The sequence below is a fragment of the Orcinus orca genome, chromosome 5, assembly GCF_937001465.1.
Source record: "Orcinus orca chromosome 5, mOrcOrc1.1, whole genome shotgun sequence".
Classification (NCBI taxonomy): Eukaryota; Metazoa; Chordata; class Mammalia; order Artiodactyla; family Delphinidae; genus Orcinus; species Orcinus orca.
The window spans coordinates 80,548,982-80,574,709 of NC_064563.1; the positions used below are offsets into that span (position 1 = coordinate 80,548,982).

Here is a 25,728-nt window from a genome sequence, read left to right on the forward strand (position 1 = left end):
GTGGGATCTTGCCAGACCAGGGCTCGAACCCATGTACCCTGCATTGGCAGGTGGATTCTTAACCACTGCGCCACCAGGGAAGCCCCAAGAGAAAGCCTGGTCTTAGATGGGAGTGAAGGTGGGGTTCAGACCTGTTATTCTAGCCCAGCCGCCTGCAAGGCCTAGCTTAGCCCGGCTTTTTTTGCCTCCCCTGGCCTGGCCCCTGTGTGCAGACCACTTCTTCAGCTCATCTGCAACTCGCTTAGGCCTCCTCCATCCTCTGCTTCCTAGTAATGTTGAGATTAAAGTCTTCGGGCCGGGGCAGGGGGCCCTGGATTTTCACTGGATGCTGAGTGAAGACGGGGGCATCTGGCTGCCCCTGCTATTGGGTGTCTCTGGTGGGGATGCCCTGAGGCTGGGGGAGCATGTTTTCCATGCAGAAAGCCCTGGGTTGGGAGGGGCCTCGGGGTTACCCAGTGTGAGGCTGTACCTTCTCTTCTCAGAGAGCAGCCTCCCAGCCTCCTCCCGACTTGCTCACGCCTCTCTTCTTGGGGAAGCTCCCAGGAGGTCCTCAGGTCTCTCCTGGGGGCTGACCAGGCTTTGTGGGGTCCAGGGCCAACGCCCCTCCACTCCTCTGCTCACACCCCCGCCTCCCCCAGGAGCCCCCAGGGAGCCCCTCCCAAGGTGATTGCTGTTGGGTGACCCTGTTGTGTTACAAAGGCCCTGAGAAAGGGGCGGAGGCCAGGGAGGGTGAGCCTGCCACTCCGCATCTTTGTGACCAGCATCTCGGGGCCTTGTCCAGCTCCTGAGGGCACAGGGTCAAACTGAGGCCGCCTGCCTGCTGAGCAGAGTAGCCTGGAGCTTCCCCGGAGCCCCTACCTCTGGCTCCCCGGTGCCCAGGCAATAGCAGCTTTCTTGTAGCCCCGGAAGACCTGGAGGAGCCATGAGGCGGGGTGCCTGTCTCTCCCAGAGAGCTGAAGCCTTCCAGCTTTCAGCCAGGGTGAACCTCCCTGAACCGAAACAGCCAGGGAAAAAAGTGTGTGTTGTGGACAAGACTTCCTCCAGTCCCCTTGGTCTGAGGCCCCAACATCTGCCCAAAGCACTCCCGTTGCCTCCTGCGTCCCCGGCTGCAGCCTGCCCCCATCCATCCCCCCACCGACCCCAGCTGTGCTGAGGGTTTGGGGAGGTTTGGAGACCTAGTCGATGTCAGGCACTTGTATTGTTAGTGTTTCTCTCCACATGTGGCTGCAGAAACAGGTCATTTCCACTCTTTATCTTTCCTCCCTGACTTCCTACCCCACACCCATGCACCCCCACCATTTTTATCTTCTTTTATGGAAGTTTTAAAAAATAACTTTAAACTTACAGAATAGTTAAAAGAACAGTATAAAGAACGCCACCAGTCCCTTCATCAGATTCCCCAGCCATTTGTCTACATTTGCTCCGTCACCCCCTCTCTCTCTTTTCTGAAACGATGCCCCATCAACCCCCTGAATTCTCCAGTGTCTACCTCCCAAAAGCAGGGACACTCTCTGCATTATCCCTGTGCGAACTCCCAGTCAGGAAATCAACAGCGTCCACCCACAATGCCATCCCACCCACAGAGCTGTTCACGTGTGTCAACTGTCCCAGTTCTGGCCCTGGATCCCATCTGGTGTACCCTATGCATTTAGTTGTCATGTCTCCTGTCTTTCTTCTCCTCTCATGTTTGCCAGTCTTAAAGAGGTCCTTATTCTGTGACTCTCAGTCTAGAGCCCTTGATGTTTCCCATGTCCAGACTCAGGCCATGCCTTCTTGGAGGAAAACCGTGGAGATGACACTGTGCACTTCTCAGAGCATCACCCTGGGGACTCCTCTATGTTGGTCTGTCCCACCCCTGGTGACATTTACCTTGATTACCCACTCAAGTGGGCGTCTGCCAGATTTCTCCACTGTCAGGTCCCCATCTTCCCCTTTGTACTCAATTAGCATTTTGTGGAATGATACTCTGGTATTACGCCAATATTCTGATCTTCAGCAAACCTCACCCACCAGCCTCTGCATCCATTGCTGACTCCTGCCTGCCAGTGATGACCTATGTCTGTCATTCCTTCTGCATTTGTTAATCGGCATTCTCCTGTAAGGCAGAGCTCTCCTCCTCCCCCTCGCATTTACTTGGTCATTCATTTATCTACATCAGCACAGACTCCCAGATTCCTATCGGATTCAATGGGGTTTACTCTGCGCCTCTCATTATTTATTTTAATGCTTTAATTGTCCTGGCTCTGGTTGGTGTGTCTTCAGTTGGCTCTATCATTCGTTGAGCATCTTCTTACTTTCTGGCACAAGAAGATGTCTGGGGCTCATCACGTACTTTCCCCTCAAAGTGCCCCAATTCTTTTTAGTGGAGAATGGTATTTAGAAACCCAGATCAGGGCACTCAGTGTGCTCACTGTTCTAGGTCCTCTCTGTGGACAAAGCCAGGAAATGTATGTAGGTATAGAGGAACATAGAAACAAACACACATACACACATACATATAGATGGATACTACTCTAATATCTGTCTGTTGATATTTAAAACCGTGAGTTTACAGCAGCACCCCCATTGCCAATGCAACACCTCAGGCTTCTTTCTAGCCTTCTCCCTTCCACGCATGCAAATATCATCTCTGGCAGTGAGAACCTCCCCTTCCATTCCTTTCATCTATTTACTCATTTGCTCGGCGGAACCGACCTCCCACCCACCCCAGCCCCCTTCTCTGCCCTACCATGCCGTCTCCCCCTCACGGCCCTGCTTCCTTGCACACTGGACATACCACACATGGCACCCCTTCCTCTGATCACTTCCTTCTTCAGGCACCGAGGGCTCTGCACGAGGGCGGGAAGGAAGGGAAATTGGAAGGGAAGTGGCTGACCACTTCCCATTTTGAGAGCAATTAAGAAGGCCATGCACACTGTGTGTGTGTCTGCGGGCGGGTGGTGAGCGTGTCTCTACCTGCTATAGGTGTGTCAGCCTCTCTCCACTCAAGCTCTCTGACAGGCTCATGATGCGTCCACCTCCCTCCATCTCCCCTTGTGCTCCAGGGCTTTGGGGCGGGATAAACAATAACCTGAACGCAGGTCCTTGGGATGGGTGAGTGATGGTCCAATCCGCACGCCCAGTCTTATGCAGCAGCCCATTTAGCTGTCGGGTCTGTGGTCATGATGGGTGGGTGCGGTGCTGACGGGGAGGTGGGGAGCCTGGGGTTCTTAGCTTCCCTGAAGCACCTGCACGAGGAACACACCCTAACCCGCAAGGCCCCCTCCACTCGGCCTCAGCTCTCGGGAGAGCCCATTCTTGTCCCCTCCCACAGCATTGAACTTACTAGGACCAGCAAGCGTCTGTGGACCCCTAAGCTATCCTGCCTGGGCAGAGCCCAGCCCTAGAAGCAGCTGGCTGTGCTGCATGTCTTGGGCAGAGTTCCCCAGATGTGGCAGCCATACCTGGCCAGGGCCTCTGCGCTTGGCGTGCGTCCCCAGCCGCGTCTCTGCTCCCTGAGTCCCCACCCACAGCCTCCACAGCCACCCTGCCTGCCATGTTGGGCAGAGGCTCTCTGGGAAGACACGTGTCACATTTCTGCCACCTGCAGGCTGATCCGAGGAGCTGAGGCGCTCCAGCGTCCCCAGACATGTGGGGAGCAGGGGTGGGGGCAGTCAGGTGCATTTTCAGAGGCAGATGGACCAGCTGGGGCTCCTCCACGGGACAGCAGGCGAGAAGTAGGGGATTCCCGCTCCAGCCTTCTCCCTCTGGCACACCCGTTCCCGAGCAGGAGAAGGTGGCCCTTATTCATGGGGAGGGGGGTGGTCAAACTGTGCCACCTCATAGGAGCAGAGGTCACCTGGCAGGAAGACCGCCCCCAGGCACCTGAGGGTCCAGGAGCTTCCTCGGGTGTGATCCCCATCCTTGTGGCCACGTTTCCAGTGGCTCCAGGAATGAAGTGGGTCCTCTCACCTCAGAGGCAAGGCTTAGACCCTGAGCCTTAGGGTCCCTGAGCTTTCTCCTTCCCTGCTGGACCCAGTCGTGCAGGTGTGCCAGCTCCTTCCCTGTAGGCAGCCACCGCCTACCGGGAGATCCGGGGCCCTGAGAAATAGTCCTGGCCCTTTTGGATGTTCTAGTTGCAGTGAATAGAAGGGCCTCCATGTGTAGTTAGGGAAGGCCCAGGCGGGCTGGCTGGATCCTTTAAACAGCCCTGCCAGTGATCCTTTGCCTGCCTGCCTGCTGCCTTACCAACACGGCCACCCCCAGTTCAGAGGGCCATTTTGTTTGCCATCGAGGGGAGGAAGCCTGCAGACTCCAGTCTGTACCCCGTGTCCCTTGAACACTCTGGTCATCTGGCTCGTCGCATGCCAAGGTGCAGGACTACCTCTGTGCTTCAGCCTGTGGGCCACTGTTGGCCTCTTGACCCGAGGGCTCTGCACTGCCCCTTTATCCTGGAGAGTGAGCTTGTCCCAGACCCAGGACCCAAGCTAGGGGAGAACCAAAGTCATCAGTGATGTCCTTGTCCCGCCCAGGTGGGAACCTCGGGGTACCTGCACCTCCTGGCCCTGCGGGTTGCGTCTGGCCCTGGGATGAGTCAGCTCTCAGGGAACCAGGGAGAACGGGCAGTGCTTCGAGCCCTTTCCTCTGTGGTCAGTCTGCTAAAGTGATTTTTCTCAAACCGCCTTTCCGATCGCATTTCCCGATATGAAGGGGAAAATGGAAGGTCGAGGAGCCTTTGGGTGGCTGGAGAGCCATTTGGGTGTGGTTTTGGACCATCCCTTTACCCTCCTGCCTTCTCCTCATCTGGGGCAGACAGGATCCTTCTGGCCTCTCCTCCGGGACCTGTGTCCACTCAGGGTTCCCTCCTTCAGGATCAATGCTCTCATAGGCGTCGCTTTCCAAGAGGTAGGCAGGAAGAGTTAGCTACCTACTACAGATCTCTCTTTTCTGTTGGTCAAAGTAAGAGATGCTCTTCATAGAAAACCAGGAAGTAGAGACAGCAGCGAGGCTGCAAAGTCAGCACTTGCTGAAATCTTGGGCCTGCGTTGGCACGTGGGCGGATTGCACTGCCTTTTTCTGAGCAGCACGATGCTTGCCCTCCCTCTGACCGAGTCCTCTGTCCCAGGCCACCGAGGAGAAGGAGGAGATGGAGGAGCTGCAGGCCTACAACCGGCGGCTGCTGCACAACATCCTGCCCAAGGACGTAGCCGCGCACTTCCTGGCCCGCGAGCGGCGCAATGATGAGCTCTACTATCAGTCGTGTGAGTGTGTGGCCGTCATGTTCGCCTCCATCGCCAACTTCTCCGAGTTCTACGTGGAGCTGGAGGCCAACAACGAGGGCGTCGAGTGCCTAAGGCTGCTCAACGAGATCATCGCCGACTTTGACGAGGTGCGGCCGGGCCCCAACGCCCCCTTTCCCATCACCAGATGTGAGCAGAGGCGTCAGGCGCTCTGTGTCCCAGGCACTGTCACAGGCATCTGCATACATTTCCTCCCCATCACCATGTCACGATGGGGAGGACGTGGCCCCCGCACGTTAAGCGTCCTGCCTTGGGTCACTGCCTGCAAGCGGCAGAGCTGGAGTTCCAGCCCAGCTGTTTGAATTCGCAGTCTGTGCACGTTGGCTGCCCCGTCGAAGCCCCGCCTGGCTGACTCGCCCCCATCACCCGCCATTCCTCTCGTGCCATCTAGGACTGGATGGGGCTCAGGCTGGGACTCAGCATTTGAGCGAGTCCGAGGGAGGAGGAGTTCCCAGGCGAAAGGAGGAGGCAGGACAAAGATGCAAAGCCCTGAACAGCAGAGGCAGAAACAAAGACATTTTCTTCTTGGTTTATTACTCCCTTGCTGAGCACCCAGTGTGTGCCACCTGGGGATGCTGTGACCAGTAGAGCAGTCTCGGGGCTGGGAGCTCACCGCCTAGTGAGCGTGAGAGGGACGAGCCCAGCAGGAATACAGGGGCTGGGGCGTGGAGTGGGAACCAGGCAGTGTCAGAAGCAGGCCCCGAGACTCCCGGGCGGCGCGGTAACTGGAGTTGGCTGCAATGGGTGTGGACAGGCTTCCGGCAGGTCCTGGAGACAGGAGGAGAGTGTCCTGCTGGACAATGGTGAGGAGGTCTCCCTGGGAGGGATGGAGACCTGAGCCGGGAAAGGGGAAGATGGCTGCCAGTCCCTGTTGGAGGACAGAGCCCCAGAGGTGACTAGTGACCTGGCCCCGGGGGCTCTTGTACGGGGCTGGGCTCACAGATAGCCCACAGCCACTAGACAGCCACAGGGTAAGTGCTGGAGAAGGCCAGACTGTTGGGGAGCACCAGGGCTTTGCACTGAGTTGGTGACGGAAATGGGCCCCCTGTGTGAACTGAGGCGACAAGAGGGGCCGTGCTGCTGCACTTCCCTGCAGACCTCAGTGCTCACCTTGGGGGTGACCCAGTTTGTCCTCCATCTGTCCAGATCATCAGTGAGGATCGGTTCAGGCAGCTGGAAAAGATCAAGACCATCGGCAGCACCTACATGGCCGCCTCGGGCCTCAACGACTCCACCTATGACAAGGTGGGCAAGACCCACATCAAAGCTCTGGCTGACTTCGCCATGAAGCTGATGGACCAGATGAAGTACATCAACGAGCACTCCTTCAACAACTTCCAGATGAAGATCGGTGAGCCCGGCCTGGAGTCCCGAGGGCTTGTTGGGACTCCCACCCACCATCCCCCCTGCCGCCACCATGACCCAGTCCAAGCAGAGGCTGACACTGCAGTGTGTCCCTGCCTGAGGGGTGGGGGTAGGCCCCCATCACACAGCAGAGTTCTCCCAGGGCCTGGAGGTGCCTCCTCTGCATGGTGGTAAGCACTGGACACCCTCTTTCCGAGTTTCTGCCTCTCCCACTCACTGTGCCTGCCAGAAAGGCTTTGTGGGGGGATGCTGTGCGCCAAGGGCAGAGGGGCCCCCAGTGGGAGAGGCGGGAACTCAGAGACAGGTTATCACTGAGCTCCAAGTGGTTTCTGTGCACACGTGAGCACGATCTTCTAGGTGCTGTGAAAGCTCTTCTGGTCTACGCGAACTGGGGAAAGAAATGGTGAGGATGTGGAGATAAGTCAAGTCCGCATATCTTCCCTGGATCCCTTCTTTGTCAAATGCCTTGGCCCTCGCTGTGTGGCTTTGAGGAGCTTCGTAGATGCTGTGGTGTCCTGGAGGCAGGGCTGCTGCGGGAGAGAGTGGGGAGCTCTGAGCAGAGGCGCTGGGTCAGTTTTAAAACAGGCAGAGCCATACTCTACTTGTTCAGAAAATCTTTGAACCAAAACCCTATATAATTTTTTTTCATTATTTGTATTAATTTTATTATTTTATTTCTTAATTGAAGTATAGTTGATTTACAATATTAGTTGCGGGTGTACAACATAGTGATTCAATATTTTTATAGATTATACTCCATTTAAAGTTATTATAAAATATTGGCTATATTCCCTGTGCCGTACACCTTTTGGTATTCAATTTTGTTGTTTTATTACCCCAACCTTTTATTCTGACACGTTTCAGCTCCACAGAAGAGCTGAAAGAATAGCACAGAGAAAACCCACGTACATCAGCACACTTGCCTGTTCGCTCCCCTGCTATATCCACAAAATGATCTCAGAATCACAACTCTGTGTTGCTTGATAAGGTTCAAGGTGTCTCAGCAGTTTGTTTTTTTAGCATGTATCTTGCCAAGGATGCCCAGGCTTTCAGAGTAAGTGTTCCTTTTTCAGAAGAAACTGCTTTGTCGAGCATTGCTCTCTCCTCCTGCTGAGGATGGTGGAGGTAAAGAATGCTTTCCAAAAGGGCAGACCTTTGTTCCTGTCAAAATTTTACTGTATGATCGACCCCCCCTCCAAGAAATATCTCAGGCCAAAAATTATTCAGACTTCAAATTTTGTAAAAAAGGAACAGAGATTCACCAACAAAAATACTGGTGTTTCAGTTCTACAAATTAGCACATTAGACTGAAATATTGGATTCCTAAAAGTCAATATTGTGATCATGCATGTCCTCAGAAGACCTTTCGTTCCGGCCCGAGTGCTGGGAACTGGGCTTTCCCCGAGGAGCTGGCCGTGTGGGCCTGTGGACACATGCCTATGGACTGGACCAGGTTTTCGTTTTGCATCGGCTGCTGGAAAGCCAAACCAGATCCAGCTGGGGGCCTGCTTTAACCAACGGGCAGCCTGTGCTTCTGTGTTAATGTCACTCTTGGTTTCCTGGGATGTTGCCATTCTTATTTTCCTTTCACCCCATCTCCCTCATCCGCACTCTTCTGCACTTTTCTCCCAGTGTGTACTTATTTCTGTGAGCTGCCCCAGCTCCTTCATTGGACCAGGACTGGGGACTGAGTGGCAGGCAGATAAGTAGCTGGGCAGGCAGTTGGGAGCCTTGTGTGGCAGATCCCGTCCTACAGACTCAGGAACGTCTTCCCTGGGGAGCGTGGCTTTTGGCCAGTGAGGGCGACAGTCCAGCCTGGGAATAGCACATGAGGTAAAAAGCTACATGTGGTTTGATGGGACCAAAGAGGAGGGTCGTGGAGGAAACAGTTTTGAAAACTGATGACATTTCTGACTTAGTGAGTGGCCAAGGGGTGTATGTGGGAGCTTCTGCTGTGTTCGTGGTCCTGCTGCTCACACACAAGAGTTAAGCAACAGTGAGGCTTAATAAGGCACAGTGTGAGAGACAGTTTATGTAATAGGAGGGAGCACCCTGGGGCTTGGAGATGGGGCAGGAAATGTCTAGCGAATGCCGGTTGAGGCAGATGTGTCCAGGAAGGACTTCGCCAGGAGAGAAGGAGGAAGGACACTTGAGGTGGAGACCAGCACGGCAGAGGCTCAGGGGCAGGGCTGCTCAGTGTTGTCTTGGGCGGGACTGGGAAGGCGGACAGACCGGAGCAGAAGCGTAGGAGAGAGATGCAGAGGGAGAGCCCATGTGGACGGTGCGGGAGCATCACCGCCCTGGCTCAGAGGCCTGAGGGAGGATTACCTGGAAAGAGGAGACTCTGGGGGCAGGGAGGGGGGCTAGGAGGTAGGTTCTAAGAACGAGAATGGTGGCACCCCTGAAACAAACAGAGGAGCAAGGAAGAAGGAAATGGCGAGTCTGGTATATTGAGTCCGAGTTGAAGGTGAAAACTTAAATGCCACCGAGAGAGGGAGAATTAAGGAAAGGCAATCAGACAACGCAGAGGTTACTGGAAACTTTGAAGAGGGCAGTCTAGCGGTGGATTTGCAGGAGCTGAACGTTGCCTGGGTGGCGAGGACACAGGAGCAGCGGCTATGTGATTGGGTTCCTGTGGTCTCAAGATAGCAAGCATGCGATGGGAGCAGAGCAGTGGCAGCTGTGGGGTTAGGCACAGCCTCAGGGCGGGAGGACCCTGGGTGTCTTCAGGCCAAGAGTCGGGGGTGGGGGGGAACGGTAGTGAGGGCAGGCAGGGCAAGCGTCAGTCTGAACCCTGATGAGCACTCTCACTTCTGTCCCCTGCAGGGCTCAATATCGGCCCCGTAGTGGCTGGGGTGATTGGGGCCCGCAAACCTCAGTACGACATCTGGGGCAATACAGTGAACGTGGCCAGCCGCATGGACAGCACCGGCGTGCCCGACCGCATCCAGGTGAGTGCAGGAGCACCCCTGTGGGGACCTCTGTGTGAGGCTAAGTGATCTTCCGGCAGGCCGCCCGCTGTTCCCAGTCAGAATTTCCGCAGCCAGATTTGAGGGTGATGGGGCAGTTGGCGCTGGTATCTTGGAAGCTTGGAGAACACAATTGTGTTTTGGTCCGTCGGTACCTTGGACAGATCTTCTACCCTGTGCAAGCCCTCTACTGGCCACAGAAGGAACTGGGGGGGATGAGGGCAGCCAGCTGCAGATGCCAAGCCACCAGGCACGCAGAGCGGACACGAGGCGGCCGCAACGAGCAGGGTCTTGCCAGATGGAGCCCACAGCACTCAGGGCCTAGCTGTGAGAACCAGACGAGGCCACTGGTCCCGGGATGGCGCTCCCACCAGCCTCAACAGCCAAGGCGCCTGGCCAGAGACCTGGAGACGCTCTCCCCTCTTCATCCTTTGCGCTGGTGCTTGGGATTCCCAGGCCTGCTGCTCTTCAGCCTCTTTTCTTTGTTTTTCTCAGGCCTTCCTTGATTCTTTCTGCTCCAATCTGACACAGAGAGGCCCTGGACTGGGCTCTAGTCCGGCACCCCCGGGTCCCTGTGAGGCTGTGGCCGGTCATTTAGCCTCCCCGGCCTCGGGGGCCACTGTTAAGGTCCTTGCTCACACGGACGCTGCTTAACCGGCCCCTAACTTCTCTCCCCTGGGGGGCCTCTGAACAAAGGGGCTGGCCTGTGGGTGCTGCCTGAGGGCCCTGGCCAGATGGCCTTCTCTCACCTCCATCCCTGTGCCAAAGCGGGGGGCGGGGGAAGGGACAGCAGGATGGGAGTGGGGGTCCTCAAGGGAGATGGGGAGATAGGATGAGTGTTTACAGAGCCTCCAACCCCACCCACAGACAGGTGTGAGGGGCTCAGTCAGTAACCACAAGACAACCCAGCACCTCGCCTTTGCATGGGGCTTACCTTTCACGGAACATGCTGCCCCCTCCTCCCTGGTCCGACAGCAGGCGTGTGATGGGGGCGCTGGTGGGGGGCGGGTGCTGGCTATGCTCGGAAATGGCTCTTGGATCACCTTGGGGTGAGGCACTCGTCGTCCTGCTGCTCCTGTGCCCCCTGCTCTGGCCCTTCGCCCTGCAGTAGTGCTGTGTCATTACTGAAACCACCTGTGAGTTCTCCTCTTTGTTCCAAAAGCCAAAGCAGAGACAGGCATCTGAAGTGAATCCGGGCTCTAGCCTTTATTAGCTACGTAACATCGGGCAATGACTTAGATTTTATGAGCCTGAGATCATAGTTCTTACCTCACAGAAGGATGAAATGAGATCAGCAGTGGTTCTCCAACTGTCTGTGGTGAAAAACTGGTTTCTAGAACTTTCTGATCACTCAGGAGTGAGACTTTGGTAAACCCTTGGGCACTGATTGTGGGGAGTCAGACGGCTGTGAGCTCCTGAGCGCCTCCCCTCAGCGTCTGCGTTTCTCCCACTGTGGACGATGACAGGCAGTTTGCGGGCCGCAGGCACACGCGAGGTGCTCGCCACGCCACGCAGCAGGGGTGGGTGCTGCCGTCCTTCCGGTTTCTGAGGCTCTTCGTTGGACGAGCCGCCCCGCAGGGGCACGCCGCCCATCCTTCCGAGTCGGAGGCAGTCAGGGCTCAGGTCATGAATGGCCTGTCCTCTCTCCTCGTTTGCCTCCTAGGTCACCACAGACATGTACCAGGTGCTGGCCGCCAACACGTACCAGCTGGAGTGCCGGGGTGTGGTCAAGGTCAAGGGCAAAGGCGAGATGATGACATACTTCCTCAACGGAGGGCCCCCGCCCAGTTAGCAGCCGCTGCGTACGCCAGGCAGCCTGGCCTCCAGAGAAACGGTGGAAGCCTCGCTCCAGCCCACGAAGCCGCCCTGAGATTTTCCACTTTGACTCCAGAAGCAGCTTCTGCCTTGGCGGGCGGGCGGTCTCCGTCCCAGGCCCCGGGGTGCCAGCGTCCTGCGAGCACCAAGCTGACCAAAGATGTCTCCCCCTGTAGTAGACGCCGCCAGACTCGGTCGGAATCTCGTTTTCTAACGGGTGCTGCGGCGCGTGCGCGGGCGGAGAGGCGCCGCTGGAGGGGCCTGGGCGCGCGGCAGCTCTGTGTGCGGCGCCGCGGGAGCACGGCCTCGGCGGGCGGGAGGCGGCGCCACCTGGCCTCGGGCCCTGGGGCTGCTTTTCTATGTGAGCCTTTAAACTTCAGACCGAGGCCGAGGCCCTGCTCCTTGGTGGAGGGGGCCCGGGTCAGGAGTGCTGGCTTTGGAGGGACCGAGGCCTTCCTCGCGGGCTCCTCCCACACCGACACACACAGCCGGTGCCCCTGGAGGGGGCAGAACTGCGAGGGGGAGGCCAGAGGCCCCGGAGCAAGGAGTGGCGGTTCTGAGAAAAAGAAAATATTTATTAAATAAAACAAAACACGTTTCTGTGCCCTTCTTTAGACTATGCTAGTTGTATGCGTGTAAGAAACCCACAGGCAAAGCAGGATGCCACTGGGGAGGGAGGGCGGGGATCCCAACTTGTCTTTTTGTATTTTTTACTTTGTATTATTGAAAACCTTGGAGATCTAACAAATATACCAAATTCTATATTTTGTAAATTCTCTATATTAGAAAACAGCTGTGCACAGCAGGGCATTTGTGCTCATTTGTACTGTACGTATGTCAGTGTACTGGAGTGTGTGTGTGTGTGTGTGTGTGTGTTTATGCTGCGGAACTGATCTCATTCAGGACACCTGTTTCCCTCACTTCAGATTTCCCCAGGTCCAACCAGAACAGTGAGCATGTCCTTTCGGGGTACCATAGGTAGGAAGATGCATGCACACATTACCCCACCTCTCTCTCTCTTTCACACACACACACACACACACACACACACACATATCACTTCCCCTAAGTAAAATGCAAACAAAATGAAAAGAAGACAAAAGCTTCTTTCCCATCTCAGGCCAAGTCGGAATCAAGGGAAGCAGCCTCAACCTGCCGTGGACAGCTCGGCCACCTTCCACCCTTCCACTCCCTGAGATGTCAGCGTTTGCTGCCTGCAGAGAGGCAGCTTCTGCAACTCTGAGAGCTCAGCTGGTGTTGGGGGTGTGAGGAAACCTCGCCTGCTTGGCTCCTCTGCTGGCCGAGGTGCAGGTGGCTCTCTCTGGAGATGATCCCTCAGACTTGGGGATGTAATGTGCAGCTCTCAGGCAAGGAAAGGGCGGTGGCCTTGCTCTCCACCTGCAAACCAGACAGAGGAAAGAGTAGAGGCCAGCTTCGGAGTCCATGGGGCAAAGCTAGCAGAAATTTCATTTTGTCTGAGTTTTGTTTTGGGGGGAGGGAGCAGTCAAATATACGAAGAAAAAGCTCTATTTTTTATACCCTATGAGGGAGGCATTTGGGAAATGATATACTATTATAGAGACATATTCAAACAATCCTTTGGTCCTGTGCCCAGATCTTCTCGTTGCTTCTCAGGGCAGCATTATTCTTACCTCCAACATGGGCTTGAAGGAGGTGAGGAGGCAGCTACATGCCAGCTGCGAAATGTTACTTTGATGCCCACCTGCACCACCTCTCACTGGACACTAGCACCACCCTCCCCTTTCCACACACTGTCTCCCACCCCAGTTTGAACAGAGCTCTGAGAAGCAACGCTTATGGACCTAAAACTGGCAGCCTTAGTCTCTCTGTGCTTTTGCTGCTCCAGCCTCTGAATTCTGCATCACGCCTCTTGCATCTGTCACGAGGGGCCGGCTCTCTCCCTGGTGTTGTATTCAAGTCCCTGACCCCTCCATATGGCCCGCCAGTGGTGCTGGGTTTTCATTTTGCTCCCAACCTGAGTAATACGTGTGCTGAGTTTCTCCTGTGTTTCCCCTGTTGGTCATGGCCTCCCTGGCCTTGTGGGGACCCATCCTCCCAATCCCGGCAGTGACTGGTGACAACGTGTAGTGCTAGCTCTTCATTCCCTCCAAGGGGTGTGCACACTTTTTATCCCTGCTCTTGCAAAAATGAATACAATTATGATTTCCCATGGAAATTGAAAAGTCTATTTAACTAATTTAACTATTAAACACTTTCACTGGTAACGTGTCCTGGTCTGATTTACATCTTGGGCCGTGGGCCTGGCTCCAGCTGGAAGAACAGTGCACTCAGCACAGGAGAGGCACTGCGGAGGGAGCCTCAGAGGGTGGAGAGCGCCCCTGAGTGGACACAGCGCACTGCTGTGGCGAGAATGTCAGCTGAAGACTGCAGTCATTGTAGCAGCAGGTGGGAGAACGCTGGTGACCTTGGACTGGTGACCTTTGACATGCCAGGGTGCAGGAGGCTGAGGGATGGAGAGATGAGGAGAGGGGCCAGGGGTGAAGGGGACAAGGGATGGAGGATGGAACCAGAAAAGATCCAGGGTCAAGGGGAGGATGTTTTAAAACAGGTGAGCCAAACATGTTTCTTTGCTAAGTGAATGAAAATTGAAAATACAAGAGGGAACACAGATCATCGAAAGGACCCAAGTAGGTGGCAGTGGGGGAGATGTAGGCAGGAGGTGAACTGACTTGACCTGGATAGCTAAGAACAAGGGCTACCATTTATTAGGCACTCTGTGTGCCAGAGCATGGGATAAGCACACTACAAACATGATGTCATTTAATCATCCTGGCCACCGCATTTCACTGATGAAGAAACAGAGAGGTTGAGTTACTTGCCTAAGTCCACACAGCTGGTAATTAACAGATGAGATTAAAGCGGGCCTGTCTGGTAAGCCCACGCAGGGGAGTAAGTTCACATGTGTCCAGGACTCCTCCTCCCCTGAGAGGAAGGGAAAGGGGGTAGGAAGCCAGGGGACACTTTTCAGCAACTCCCAGCTGCTGCACCCATCAAATGCAGGGTTATATTTGGGTTCAGGAAATAAAACGAGAGGGGCTTGGTCAACTTAAATTGAACACAAGTGAAAATGAAGGAACCGTTGAAAGACACTTCACTGGGGTTCATTGCAAAATGGCCACATGGGGACACAGATGTGGTAGTCCTGGTCCTAGGCAGGTCTCCTGCCCCAAAGAGAATAGGCATTAGGAATTCAAATGTGCGTGGTGAAGGATGTAATTGCATAGAGCTAAAGTTTAATTCGAAGATCTTTTCAGGCTGGAGTGAAACCATGGGTAATTGTTAGTCAATTCCATTTCACCTGTAACCTGCCTTCGCTAATCAAGGTCATTTTAATTGTTGCTACAAAAGACTTGCGTGTCCTCCAATCTGCACGTAGCCGAAACAATAACATATTGGCCCGAGTTGTTTTCCAGAAACTTAGAGTCAGCTGCTTCTGGTTCAAGCTGAGCTGGTTAAGACTCTTAACCACCAACCCTTCAACTAGGCATGCGCAAGTGACCTTTTGACCGAGCAGAGGCCTGTAGCTTAGTTACGCTTGCGCAGAACAAGGATTTTTGCACCTTCCTCCAATCACCTTTCCCCACACTCCCTGGTTCTCATACCGCCCTGCTTCTTTATTGGTTATCCTATATAAATACCCCGAGCCCCTTGCCTTGGGGAGGTGGGTTTGAGGTGTGTTCTCCCGTCTCCTCTCTTAGCTGCCTTGCAAATAAACCCTCTGTCTGCTGCAAACCTTGGCGTCTCAGCGTTTCGGCTTGCTGTGCTTCGGTGAGTATGAACCTGGTTCCGTAACAGGTTTGGTGAGCCAGCCAGAAGGTAAGTCCAAACGGAGTTTTGCCCATGGTTCATCAGCCCCCTGCCAGTATTGAGAGCCTGTAGACAAGTCCAAGTAGCTGCCTGGGCCATTTGTTCCAGGGGCGACCTCTCCCACCCACTACCCCGGATTTACCCCGGGGAGGCGCCGCTGACCTCCGGCGCTTAGTTTCGTTTTGGAGTGAAGGAACGGTTTGGAAGATGTCTTTTGGATGAGTAAACCTTGTTAAAGAAACATACCTGTGCAAGCCTGACCAGATCATGGGCTGGAGGCCCACCTGGCGGGATTGTGGCAGATGAGGTAAAAGGTTACAGCTGCTGAGGGACCCTGAACCTGGGTTAAAGGCTTGGGACTCCCGCGGTTTTGGTTTGGTTTTGTCTTGGTCTTGTTTATCCATGTCTGTGTTGGGTTGTCTTACTTATTAAGAACTGGCTATTGGGGGTTGAGCTTCTTGGTGACCATAGCAAGGACTGGTAGAAAGATTTTGTTGCTGTGAGCAGCTGGCAGTAAAGCCCCTTCAAAATCGGAAATGTTAATTCAGTTCCCTCTTGCAGCCTTCTAGGCTGCGTTCTCCAAAACTGGGGAGATCTCAGTTATGAATCCATGGAAAAGAAAAAGATGCTATTTTTTGGTAACACTGCATGGCTTTAGGCCTAAGACCAAAATGGCCTGAAAATGGATCCTTAAATTATGATACAGTTTTTTTTGACTTTTATTTTTTTATACAACAGGTTCTTATTAGTCATCCATTTTACACACATCAGTGTATACATGTCAATCCCAATCTCCCAATTCATCACTGGCCCCTAGCTTGACCATCTCCTAAAAGCTTAATAATAGGTCTGGCATTCTGTGTGCCCCCTCAGGATATGTCTTCTGTCTACACTTTGATTACCAATCTAGGGCCTATGAATGCCTTGACAGCTGACACGTAGGTGGTATTTGATTACTGGGATTGAGGAAAGGGAATGTCGCCTGCCATTCCAGTTCAAGAATCAAGCTACCAGTCACGACAGCCACTGCCTGTTGCTCCCATGGTGTGCACTGAGGGGAATTCAGGATGGAAAAACAGGATGCATGTTGTGCCTTGGATGATGGCCCTATATAGTAAAGATGCATATCTAAGGGATAATTTGAATGAGCCCAGACTCCAAAGACCCCATATAGCCAAAACAATTTTTTTTGAATTTTATTTATTTTTTTTATACAGCAGGTTCTTATTAGTTATCCATTTTATACATATTAGTGTATACATGTCAATCCCAACTCCCAATTCATCTCACCACCACCAACACCCCCCCCACCACTTTCCCCCCTTGGTGTCCATACGTTTGTTCTCTACATCTGTGTCTCAATTTCTGCCCTGCAAACCAGTTCATCTGTACCATTTTTCTAAGTTCCACATATATGCATGAATATACAATAATTGTTTTTCTCTTTCTGACTTACTTCACTCTGTATGATAGTCTCTAGATCCATCCACGTCTCTACAAATGACCCAATTCCGTGCATTTTTATGGCTGAGTAATATTCCACTGTATATATGCACCACATCTTCTTTATCCATTCGTCTGTCGATGGGCATTTAGGTTGCTTCCATGTCCTGGCTATTGTAAATAGTGCTGCAATGAACGTTGGGGTGCATGTGTCTTTTTGAATTACGGTTTTCTCTGGGTATATGCCCAGTAGTGGGATTGCTGGGTCATATGGTAATTCTATTTTTAGCTTTTTAAGGAACCTCCATCCTGTTCTCCATAGTGGCTGTATCAATTTACATTCCCACCAACACTGCAAGAGGGTTCCCTTTTCTCCACACCCTCTCCAGCATTTGATGTTTGTAGGTTTTCTGATGATGCCCATCCTAACTGGTGTGAAGTGATACCTCATTGTAGTTTTGATTTGCATTTCTCTAATAATTAGTGATGTTGAGCAGCTTTTCATGTGCTTCTTGGCCATCTGTATGTCTTCTTTGGAAAATGTCTATTTAGGTCTCCTGCCCATTTTTGGATTGGGTTGTTTGTTTTTTAATATTGAGCTGCATGAGCTGTTTATATATTTTGGAGATTAATCTTTTGTCTATTGATTCATTTGCTAATAATTTCTCCCATTCTGAGGGTTGTCTTTTCATCTTGTTTGTACCTTCCTTTGCTGTGCAAAAGCTTTTAAGTATCATTAGGTCCCATTTGTTTATTTTTGGTTTTATTTCCATTACTCTAGGAGGTGGATCCAAAAAGATCTTGCTGTGATTAATGTCAAAGAGTGTTCTTCCTATGTTTTCCTCTAAGAGTTTTATAGTGTCCAGTCTTACATTTAGGTCTCTAATCCATGTTGTTTATTTTTGTGTATGGTGTTAGGGAGTGTTCTAATTTCATTCTTTTACATGTAGCTGTCCAGTTTTCCCAGCACCACTTATTGAAGAGACTGTCTTTTCTCCATTGTATATCCTTGCATCCTTTGTCATAGATTAGTTGACCATAGGTGTGTGGGTTTATCTCTGGGCTTTCTATCCTGTTCCACTGACTTATATTTCTGTTTCTGTGCCAGTACCATATTGTCTTGATTACCGTAGCTTTGTACTATAGTATGAAGTCAGGGAGTCTGATTCCTCTAGCTCTGTTTTTTTCCCTCCAGACCGCTTTGGCTATTCAGGGTGTTTTGTGTCTCCATACAAATTTTAAGATTTTTTGTTCTAGTTCTGTAAAAAAAAAAAAAAAAAAAAAAAAAAAAAATGCCATTGGTAATTTGATAGGGATTGAATTGAATCTGTAGGTTGCTTTGGGTAGTATAATCATTTTTACAATATTGATTCTTCTAATCCAAGAACATGGTATATCTCTCTATCTGTATCATCTTTAATTTCTTTCATCAGTGTCTTATAGTTTTCTGCATATAGGTCTTTTGTATCCCTAGGTAGGTTTATGCCTAGGTATTTTATTCTTTTTGTTGCAATGGTAAATGGGAGTGTTTCCTTAATTTCTCTTTCAGATTTTTCATCATTAGTGTATAGGAATGCAAGAGATTTCTGTGCATTAATTTTGAATCCTGCGGCTTTACCAAATTCATTGATCAGCTCTAGTAGTTTTCTGGTGGCATCTTTAGCATTCTCTATGTATAGTATCATGTCATCTGCAAACAGTGACAGTTTGACTTCTTTTTTTCCAATTTGTATTCTTTTTATTTCTTTTTCTTCTCTGATTACCATGGTTAGGACTTCCAAAACTATGGTGAATAATAGTGATGAGAGTGGACATCCTTGTCTTGCTCCTGATCTTAGAGGAAATGCTTTCAGTTTTTCACCATTGAGAATGATGTTTGCTGTGGGTTTGTCGTGTATGGCCTTTATTATGTTGAGGTAGGTTCCCTCTCTGCCCACCTTCTGGAGAGTTTTTATCATAAATGGGTGTTGAATTTTCCTGAATATTGAGATAATCATATGGTTTTTATTCTTCAGTTTGTTAATATGGTGTATCACATTGATTGATTTGCATATATTGAGGATCCTTGCATCCCTGGGATAAATTCCACTTGATCATGGTGTATGATCCTTTTAATGTGTTGTTGGATTATGTTTGCTAGTATTTTGTTGAGGATTTTTGCATCTATATTCATCAGGGATATTGGTCTGTAATTTTCCTTTTTTGTAGTATCTTTGTCTAGTTTTGGTATCAGGGTTATGGTGGCCTCATAGAATGAGTTTGGGAGTGGTCCTTCCTCTGCAATTTTTTAGAAGAGTTTGAGAGGATGGGTGTTAGCTCTTCTCTAAATGTTTGTTAGAATTCACCTGTGAAGCCATCTGGTCCTGGACTTTTGCTTGTTGGAAGATTTTTAATCACAGTTTCAATTTCATTACTTGTGATTGGTCTGTTCATAGTTTCTATTTCTTCCTGGTTCAGTCTTGGAAGGTTATACCTTTCTAAGAATTTGTCCATTTCTTCCAGGTTGTCCATTTTATTGGCATAGAGTTGCTTGTAATAGTCTCTTAGGATGCTTTGTATTTCTGCATTGCTGTTGTAACTTCTCCTTTTTCCTTTCTAATTTTATTGATTTGATCTCCCTCTTTTTCTTGATGAGTCCGGCTAATGGTTTATCCATTTAGTTTATCTCCTCAAAGAACCAGCTTTTACTTTTATTGATCTTTGCTATTGTTTTCTTTGTTTCTATTTCATTTATTTCTGCTCTAATCTTTATGATTTCTTTCCTTCTACTAACTTTGGGTTTTGTTTGTTCTTCTTTCTCTAGTTCCTTTAGGTGTAAGGTTAGATTAGATTGTTTATTTGGGATGTTTCTTGTTTCTTGAGGTAGGGTTGTATTGCTATAAACTTCCCTCTTAGAACTGCTTTTGCTGCATCCCATAGGTTTTGGATCGTCGTGTTTTCATTGTCATTTGTCTCTAGGTATTTTTTGATTTCCTCTTGGATTTCTTCAGTGATCTCTTGGTTATGTAGTAATGTATTGTTAGCCTCCATGTGTTTGTGTTTCTTACATTTTTTCCCCTGTAATTGATTTCTAATCTCATAGAGTTGTGGTCAGAAAAGATGCTTGATATGATTTCAATTTTCTTAAATTTACTGAGGCTTGATTTGTGACCCAAGATGTGATCTATCCTGGAGAATGTTCCGTGTGCACTTGAGAAGAAAGTGTAATCTGCTGGTTTTGGATGGAATATCCTGTAAATATCAATTAAATCTATCTGGTTTACTGTGTCCTTTAAAGCTTGTGTTTCCTTATTAATTTTCTGTTTGGATGATCTGTCTATTGGTGTAAGTGAGGTGTTAAAGTCCCCCACTATTATTGTGTTACTGTCGATTTCCTCTTTTATAGCTGTTAGCAGTTGTCTATGTATTGAGGTGCTCCTATGTTGGGTGCATATATATTTATAATTGTTATATCTTCTTCTTGGATTGATCCCTTGATCATTATGTAGTGTCCTTCCTTGTCTCTTGTAACATTCTTTATTTTAAAGTCTGTTTTATCTGATATGAGTATTGCTACTCCAGCTTTCTTTTTGTTTCCACTTGCATGGAATATCTTTTTCCATCCCGTCACTTTCATTCTGTATGTATCCCTAGGTCTGAAATGGGTCTCTTGTAGACAGTATATGGGTCTTGTTTTGTATCCATTCAGTGAGCCTGTGTCTTTTGGTTGGAGCCTTTAATCCATTCACGTTTAAGGTAATTATCAATATATATGTTCCTATGACCATTTTCTTAATTGTTTTGGGTTTGTTTTTGTAGGTCCTTTTCTTCTCTTGTGTTTCCCACTTAGAGAAGTTCCTTTAGCATTTGTTTGTTTGTAAAGCTTTTGATTTCTCCATCGAATCTGAATGAGATCCTTGCTGGGTAGAGTAATCTTAGTTGTAGCTTCTTCCCTTTTCTCACTTTAAATATGTTATGCCACTCCCTTCTGGCTTGTAGAGTTTCTGCTGAGAAATCAGCTGTTAACCTTATGGGAGTTCCTTTGTATGTTACTTGTTGTTTTTCCCTTGATGCTTTCGTAATTTTTCTTTGTCTTTAATTTTTGCCAATTTGATTACTATGTGTCTCAGCGTGTTTCTCCTTGGGTTTAAGCTGTATGGGACTCTCTGTGCTTCCTGGACTTGGGTGGCTATTTCCTTTCCCGTGTTAGGGAAGTTTTTGACTATAATCTCTTCAAATATTTTCTTGGGTCCTTTCTCTCTCTCTTCTTGTGGGACCCCTATAATGAGAATGTTTTTACATTTAATGTTGTCCCAGAGGTCTGTTAGGCTGTCTTCATTTCTTTTCATTGTTTTTTCTTTATTCTGCTCCACAGCAGTGAATTCCACCATTCTGTCTTCCAGGTCACTTATCTGGTGTTCTGTCCCAGTTTTTCTGCTATTGATTCCTTCTAGTCTATTTTTCATTTTAGTTATTGCATTGTTCATCTCTGTTTGTTCTTTAATTCTTCTAGGTCTTTGAACATTTCTTGCATCTTCTTTTTTTTTTTTTTTTGCGGTACGCGGGCCGCTCACTGTTGTGGCCTCAGGCTCCGGACGCGCAGGCTCAGCGGCCATGGCTCACAGGCCCAGCCTCTCCACGGCATGTGGGGTCTTCCCGGACCGGGGCACGAACCCGTGTCCCCTGCATCGGCAGGCGGACTCTCAACCACTGCACCACCAGGGAAGCCCTTGCATCTTCTTGATCTTTGCCTCCATTGTTTTTCCGAGGTCCTGGATCATCTTCACTATCATTATTCTGAATTCTTTTTCTGGAAGGTTGCCTATCTCCACTTCATTTAGTTGTTTTTCTGGGGTTTTATCTTGTTCCTTCATCCGGTACATAGCCCTCTGCCTTTTCATCTTGTCTATCTTTCTGTCTAAATTATGCTACAATTTTGCAACTAGATTTATTTTGTAAATAGGAAGAAAAGTGGAATGAAATACCTTATGTACAGTCTTTTATGTCATTGTATCAGAGTAAACCTGTACAAAGAAAATAAGATTACAATCCAATAGGAAGGGGAAGGCAAAGAAGCCTGTTTTACTTGATCCCAATGAAAAGGAGGACGACTTGCTGTTAATTCAGTGGAACACTCTGCCTGCTCCTCCTCCACCCCCATATGATAAGGCTGCTGCTCCTTCCCTGCCAGTGCCTGAGCCACAGTCTCAGGCCCCCTTCCCCCCTGTCTCTGAGGATCGAGAAATAGGAATGGTCTCCCCGTCTCATATCCACCAGGGAGCTACCCAAACTCTGGTAGGGCAATCCCACTGTCAAGGCAAATCCCCACTGGAGGTATAAATGCTGAGACTGAGCAGCCGATGGCATTGATCTGGGTCCACGCCCCCTTTTCAACTTCAGGTTTAATCGATTAGAAGAACAATATGCCAGGACTTTCCTGGCGATCCAGTGGTTAAGACCCCTGCTTCCACTGCAGGGGCCCGGGTTCGATCTCTGGTCAGAGAACTAAGATCCCACATGCCGCACAGTGCAGCCAAAACAAAACAAAAACAACAATATGCCAATTTATAGAGATGACCCCCCGAAAATGGAAAGTGTCCTTCTGATTTCTGAAACCCACAACCCGGGCAGTTGTTGAAAGTTCATTAAATTCCCTCCACACTTCAGAAGAACATAGAATGGTGCTGGATAAAGCTAGGGAGGAAATAGATGGGCTTCATACAGAAGCCCCTGGTAACCCAGTACAGGCTGCTGCAAGTGTAGCTAGCTATAGCAACAACGGACCCTAACTGGGACGAGAATACTGAACATTATCGAGATTGCATTCTTGCAGGATTGCGAAGAGGGTGCCAAAGCAAAGAAGCCTTAATAGAGTACGGGAGGTAAAACAGAAACCGAATGAGGATCCTTCAGAATTTCTAGAAAGGGTCTTTAAAGCCTATAGGCAACATGCAGATATAGACCCTAAGACCCAGGTGGGATTGCCCTACCTGAGTTTGGGTAGCTCCCTGGTGGATATGAGAATTTAAAAGATGTTTAATGACTTTTGGTGAGAGCAACCCTGATACACAGAAGAAACTGCAGAAGGTGGAAGGGGCTCTAGGGCTGCCTGTGTCTCATCTTGTTGCAATTGCCTTCAAAGTTTTTCATGGCAAAAACCAGGTTCAGGAGAAAAGGGAACAGTGGAGAGCAAAATAGGCCGCTGCCTTAACACAGGGGAGAGCTAGATCAAATCGAGGACCCTCACAAGGGACTCAGCAAAAGGTAGGAGGCCTCAAGTCCCGAACTCCCACTCGAATGGGCACTCAACAGTGGGACCCCGCCAATGTGCATATTGCAAACAGGAGGGACACTGGAAAAGAGACTGTCACATCCTAAATAAGACTCTTTTTTTTTTTTTTTTTTTTTTTTGCGGTACGCGGGCCTCTCACCGTTGTGGCCTCTCCCGCTGCGGAGCACAGGCTCCGGACGCGCAGGCTCAGCGGCCATGGCTCACGGGCCCAGCCGCTCCACGACACGTGGGATCCTCCCGGACCGGGGCACGAACCCGTGTCCCCTGCATCGGCAGGTGGACTTCCAACCACTGCACCACCAGGGAAGCCCCCAAATAAGACTCTTGAAGGTAAACAGGAGGCAGATCAGATGTGCGAGCTGAGAATGACAGTGACTGAGAGTGACAGGGACCAGGGGCTCCTTTACATCCTGCATCCATCAATATGGAACCCCAGGTGGGAAGTCAACTTCTGGACTTTCTGATGGATACCGAGGCCACTTAAGTCTTAAATACCCAGCTTTCTAAACTGTCTTCTGAGACTAGGGTATCCGGAGAGACCTTGAAAAAGCCTTTTCTCCAGATGCTAGACAGTCAGATGGGGGACACCCATCTAAAGCATGGCTTTTTATACATGCCTGAAGTTCCCATCCCCTTCTGGGGTGAGATTTACTAAGTTAAATGCCAAAGGTACCTTTGCACCTAGATGAATGGACATTAAAATACCACCAGAGCAGGCTTACACATTGCAGGCTCTATTGCTCTGACCCTGAAGAGAACATCCAGTAACTGTCCGAGGAGAGATATGGCAGAAGGTAGGAGGCCCAGAGGTGTGGGTGGATGTGAGACTGTGGAGAACAAAGACAGTTATACTATACAGGTTAGGCTTTGCCCTGGAGCAAAAATTCCAAACTTAAAAGCATTACCCATTAAAGAAACAGTGAAAGCATGGAAATCAACCCCTGCTAATGGCCTTCCTTGAATATGGTTTAATACACCCCTGCCTGTCACCTTCTAGTACTCTTAATTTTACCATCAGAAACCAGACACAGATGAATACTGGTTTGTGCACAAGACCAAAAACAATCAAACTGTAGAAGATACTCATCTAGTGCCTAACCCACACACTCTGCTCACTACTTTGGAGATTTTTGTTGGTTTACCATTTTGGATTTGAAAGATGCCATTTTTGGGTGTACCCTTGAGTTTTGAATCACCGAGTTGTCTGCTTTCGAATGGGAAGATCTAGATACAAAAGTTAAACAGTACTGCTGGACAATACTTCCTCATGAAACCGTACAACTTGTCTTGGGACTCAGTAGAGCATAAATTGCTGAAAACTCAGAACTCATCTCAGGGCTTAATGAAGCACAGGTTCTTGTGTCTCAGCGCAGAAAGAATTCAGCGAGAGGCAAAGGGACAGGCAAGATGTGATTTATTAGTATAAGACGCTTGTGAGAGATACAAACAGGCAGGCAAGGGAGTGCCACCCCGAGAACTTAGGGGGCTATAGGTTTATAATCAGAGGAAAAGTGGGGAGGGGGAGAAGACCACCTTCTTCCTCGTTCTGGAGTAGATGTCAAACTTCCAGCATCAGCCCCTCCTCCACGTCGGGCAGGGGAGTCTTCTTGTCCCTACATAGTCAAACTGGCACTGTCAGGGCGCTAAGGAAATGAGCAAAAAGGCGGTAACATATATGAAAACATGGTAAATCATCTCAGGTTTCAGTATAATGTCACCTTTCACTTATATTTCTCCTCTTAGTACATGCAGAAAAAGCGCCTTCTCAACGTTCATTAACTTGCTGACTTCACTGGGCAGGATGTGGGTCTCATTCCACCATTGTTTTGTTTGGGGGCATGTCTCGTGTTTCTGTTGCTTGGTTTAGTTGTTAAGCAAGCTTCCTTTCTTGAGTGGCCATTAACTTACAGGGGTCTCCCATACTTTTTTCTCTACGCACAGTCCCCTAATGGAATTAACTATTTGATCACCTACTCTGTCCCTATCCCTCAGGAATTTTTAAATCCCCATGATATTTGGAGAAATCTTGGCAAAAGACTTGAGGGACTCTCAATTAAATGAGGGAGCCCTGCTCCAGTGTGTAGATAATAGTCTGTTTTCTTATAAGACAAAGGACACCTCAGGCCAAAATACAGTTTTGACTTTGAACTTCTTGGTTGAACGAGGCTATGAGGTGTTTAATAAAAAGGCACAGATTTCTCAGCCTTCTGTTAAATATTTGGGTTTTGAACTTTCACAAGGACAGAGACTTAATCTTTGACAGAAGGGAAGATCTCGCCAGGGTTGCAGTTCACTAATAAGAGACAATTATGGGGATTTCTATATACGGCCGGGTTCTGCATTTGGATCCCTAACTTTGCACTCGTAGCAAAACCTTTTTATGAAGCTCTTAAAGGAGTAGACAGTGAACCTCTAAACTGGACTGGGGATGCCATAAGGCATTCCAGGTCAAGAAACTACTAACTGCCCTGGCTGTAGGTCTTCCAGATATCATAAAGCCCTTTGACTTATTATTGAGAAACAAGGAATTGGCCTTGGAGTCCTAACTCAGAACCTGGGCAGCATAAGGAGGCCTGTTGCGTATTTCTCAAAGCATTTAGATACAGTCACTAAGGGACGGCCGGTTTGCCTTCTGGCCACAGCAGCTACCTATGAGCTTATATAAGAAGCAGAGAATTTTACACTAGGAGAACTTACCACTGTGCATGCCCCTCACTGTATACTTCCCATCCTAGAA

The 25,728-nt window shown here is 49.6% G+C and overlaps 1 protein-coding gene across 2 annotated transcripts in view; it reads left to right on the forward strand.

Annotated features, from left to right (window-relative positions):
* Nucleotides 1–13,674, forward strand: part of ADCY5 (adenylate cyclase 5) — a 157,437-nt gene extending 143,763 nt beyond the window's left edge. For both annotated transcript variants that reach the window (XM_049710441.1, XM_004278826.4), the window contains exons 18-21: nucleotides 5,105–5,368; nucleotides 6,426–6,630; nucleotides 9,471–9,595; nucleotides 11,277–13,674. In XM_049710441.1, the coding sequence (XP_049566398.1) occupies nucleotides 5,105–5,368; nucleotides 6,426–6,630; nucleotides 9,471–9,595; nucleotides 11,277–11,405 (723 nt within the window). In that variant the 3' untranslated portion in view covers nucleotides 11,406–13,674. The remainder of the gene's footprint in view (nucleotides 1–5,104; nucleotides 5,369–6,425; nucleotides 6,631–9,470; nucleotides 9,596–11,276) is intronic.
* The last annotated feature ends 12,054 nt before the right edge of the window (nucleotides 13,675–25,728 follow it).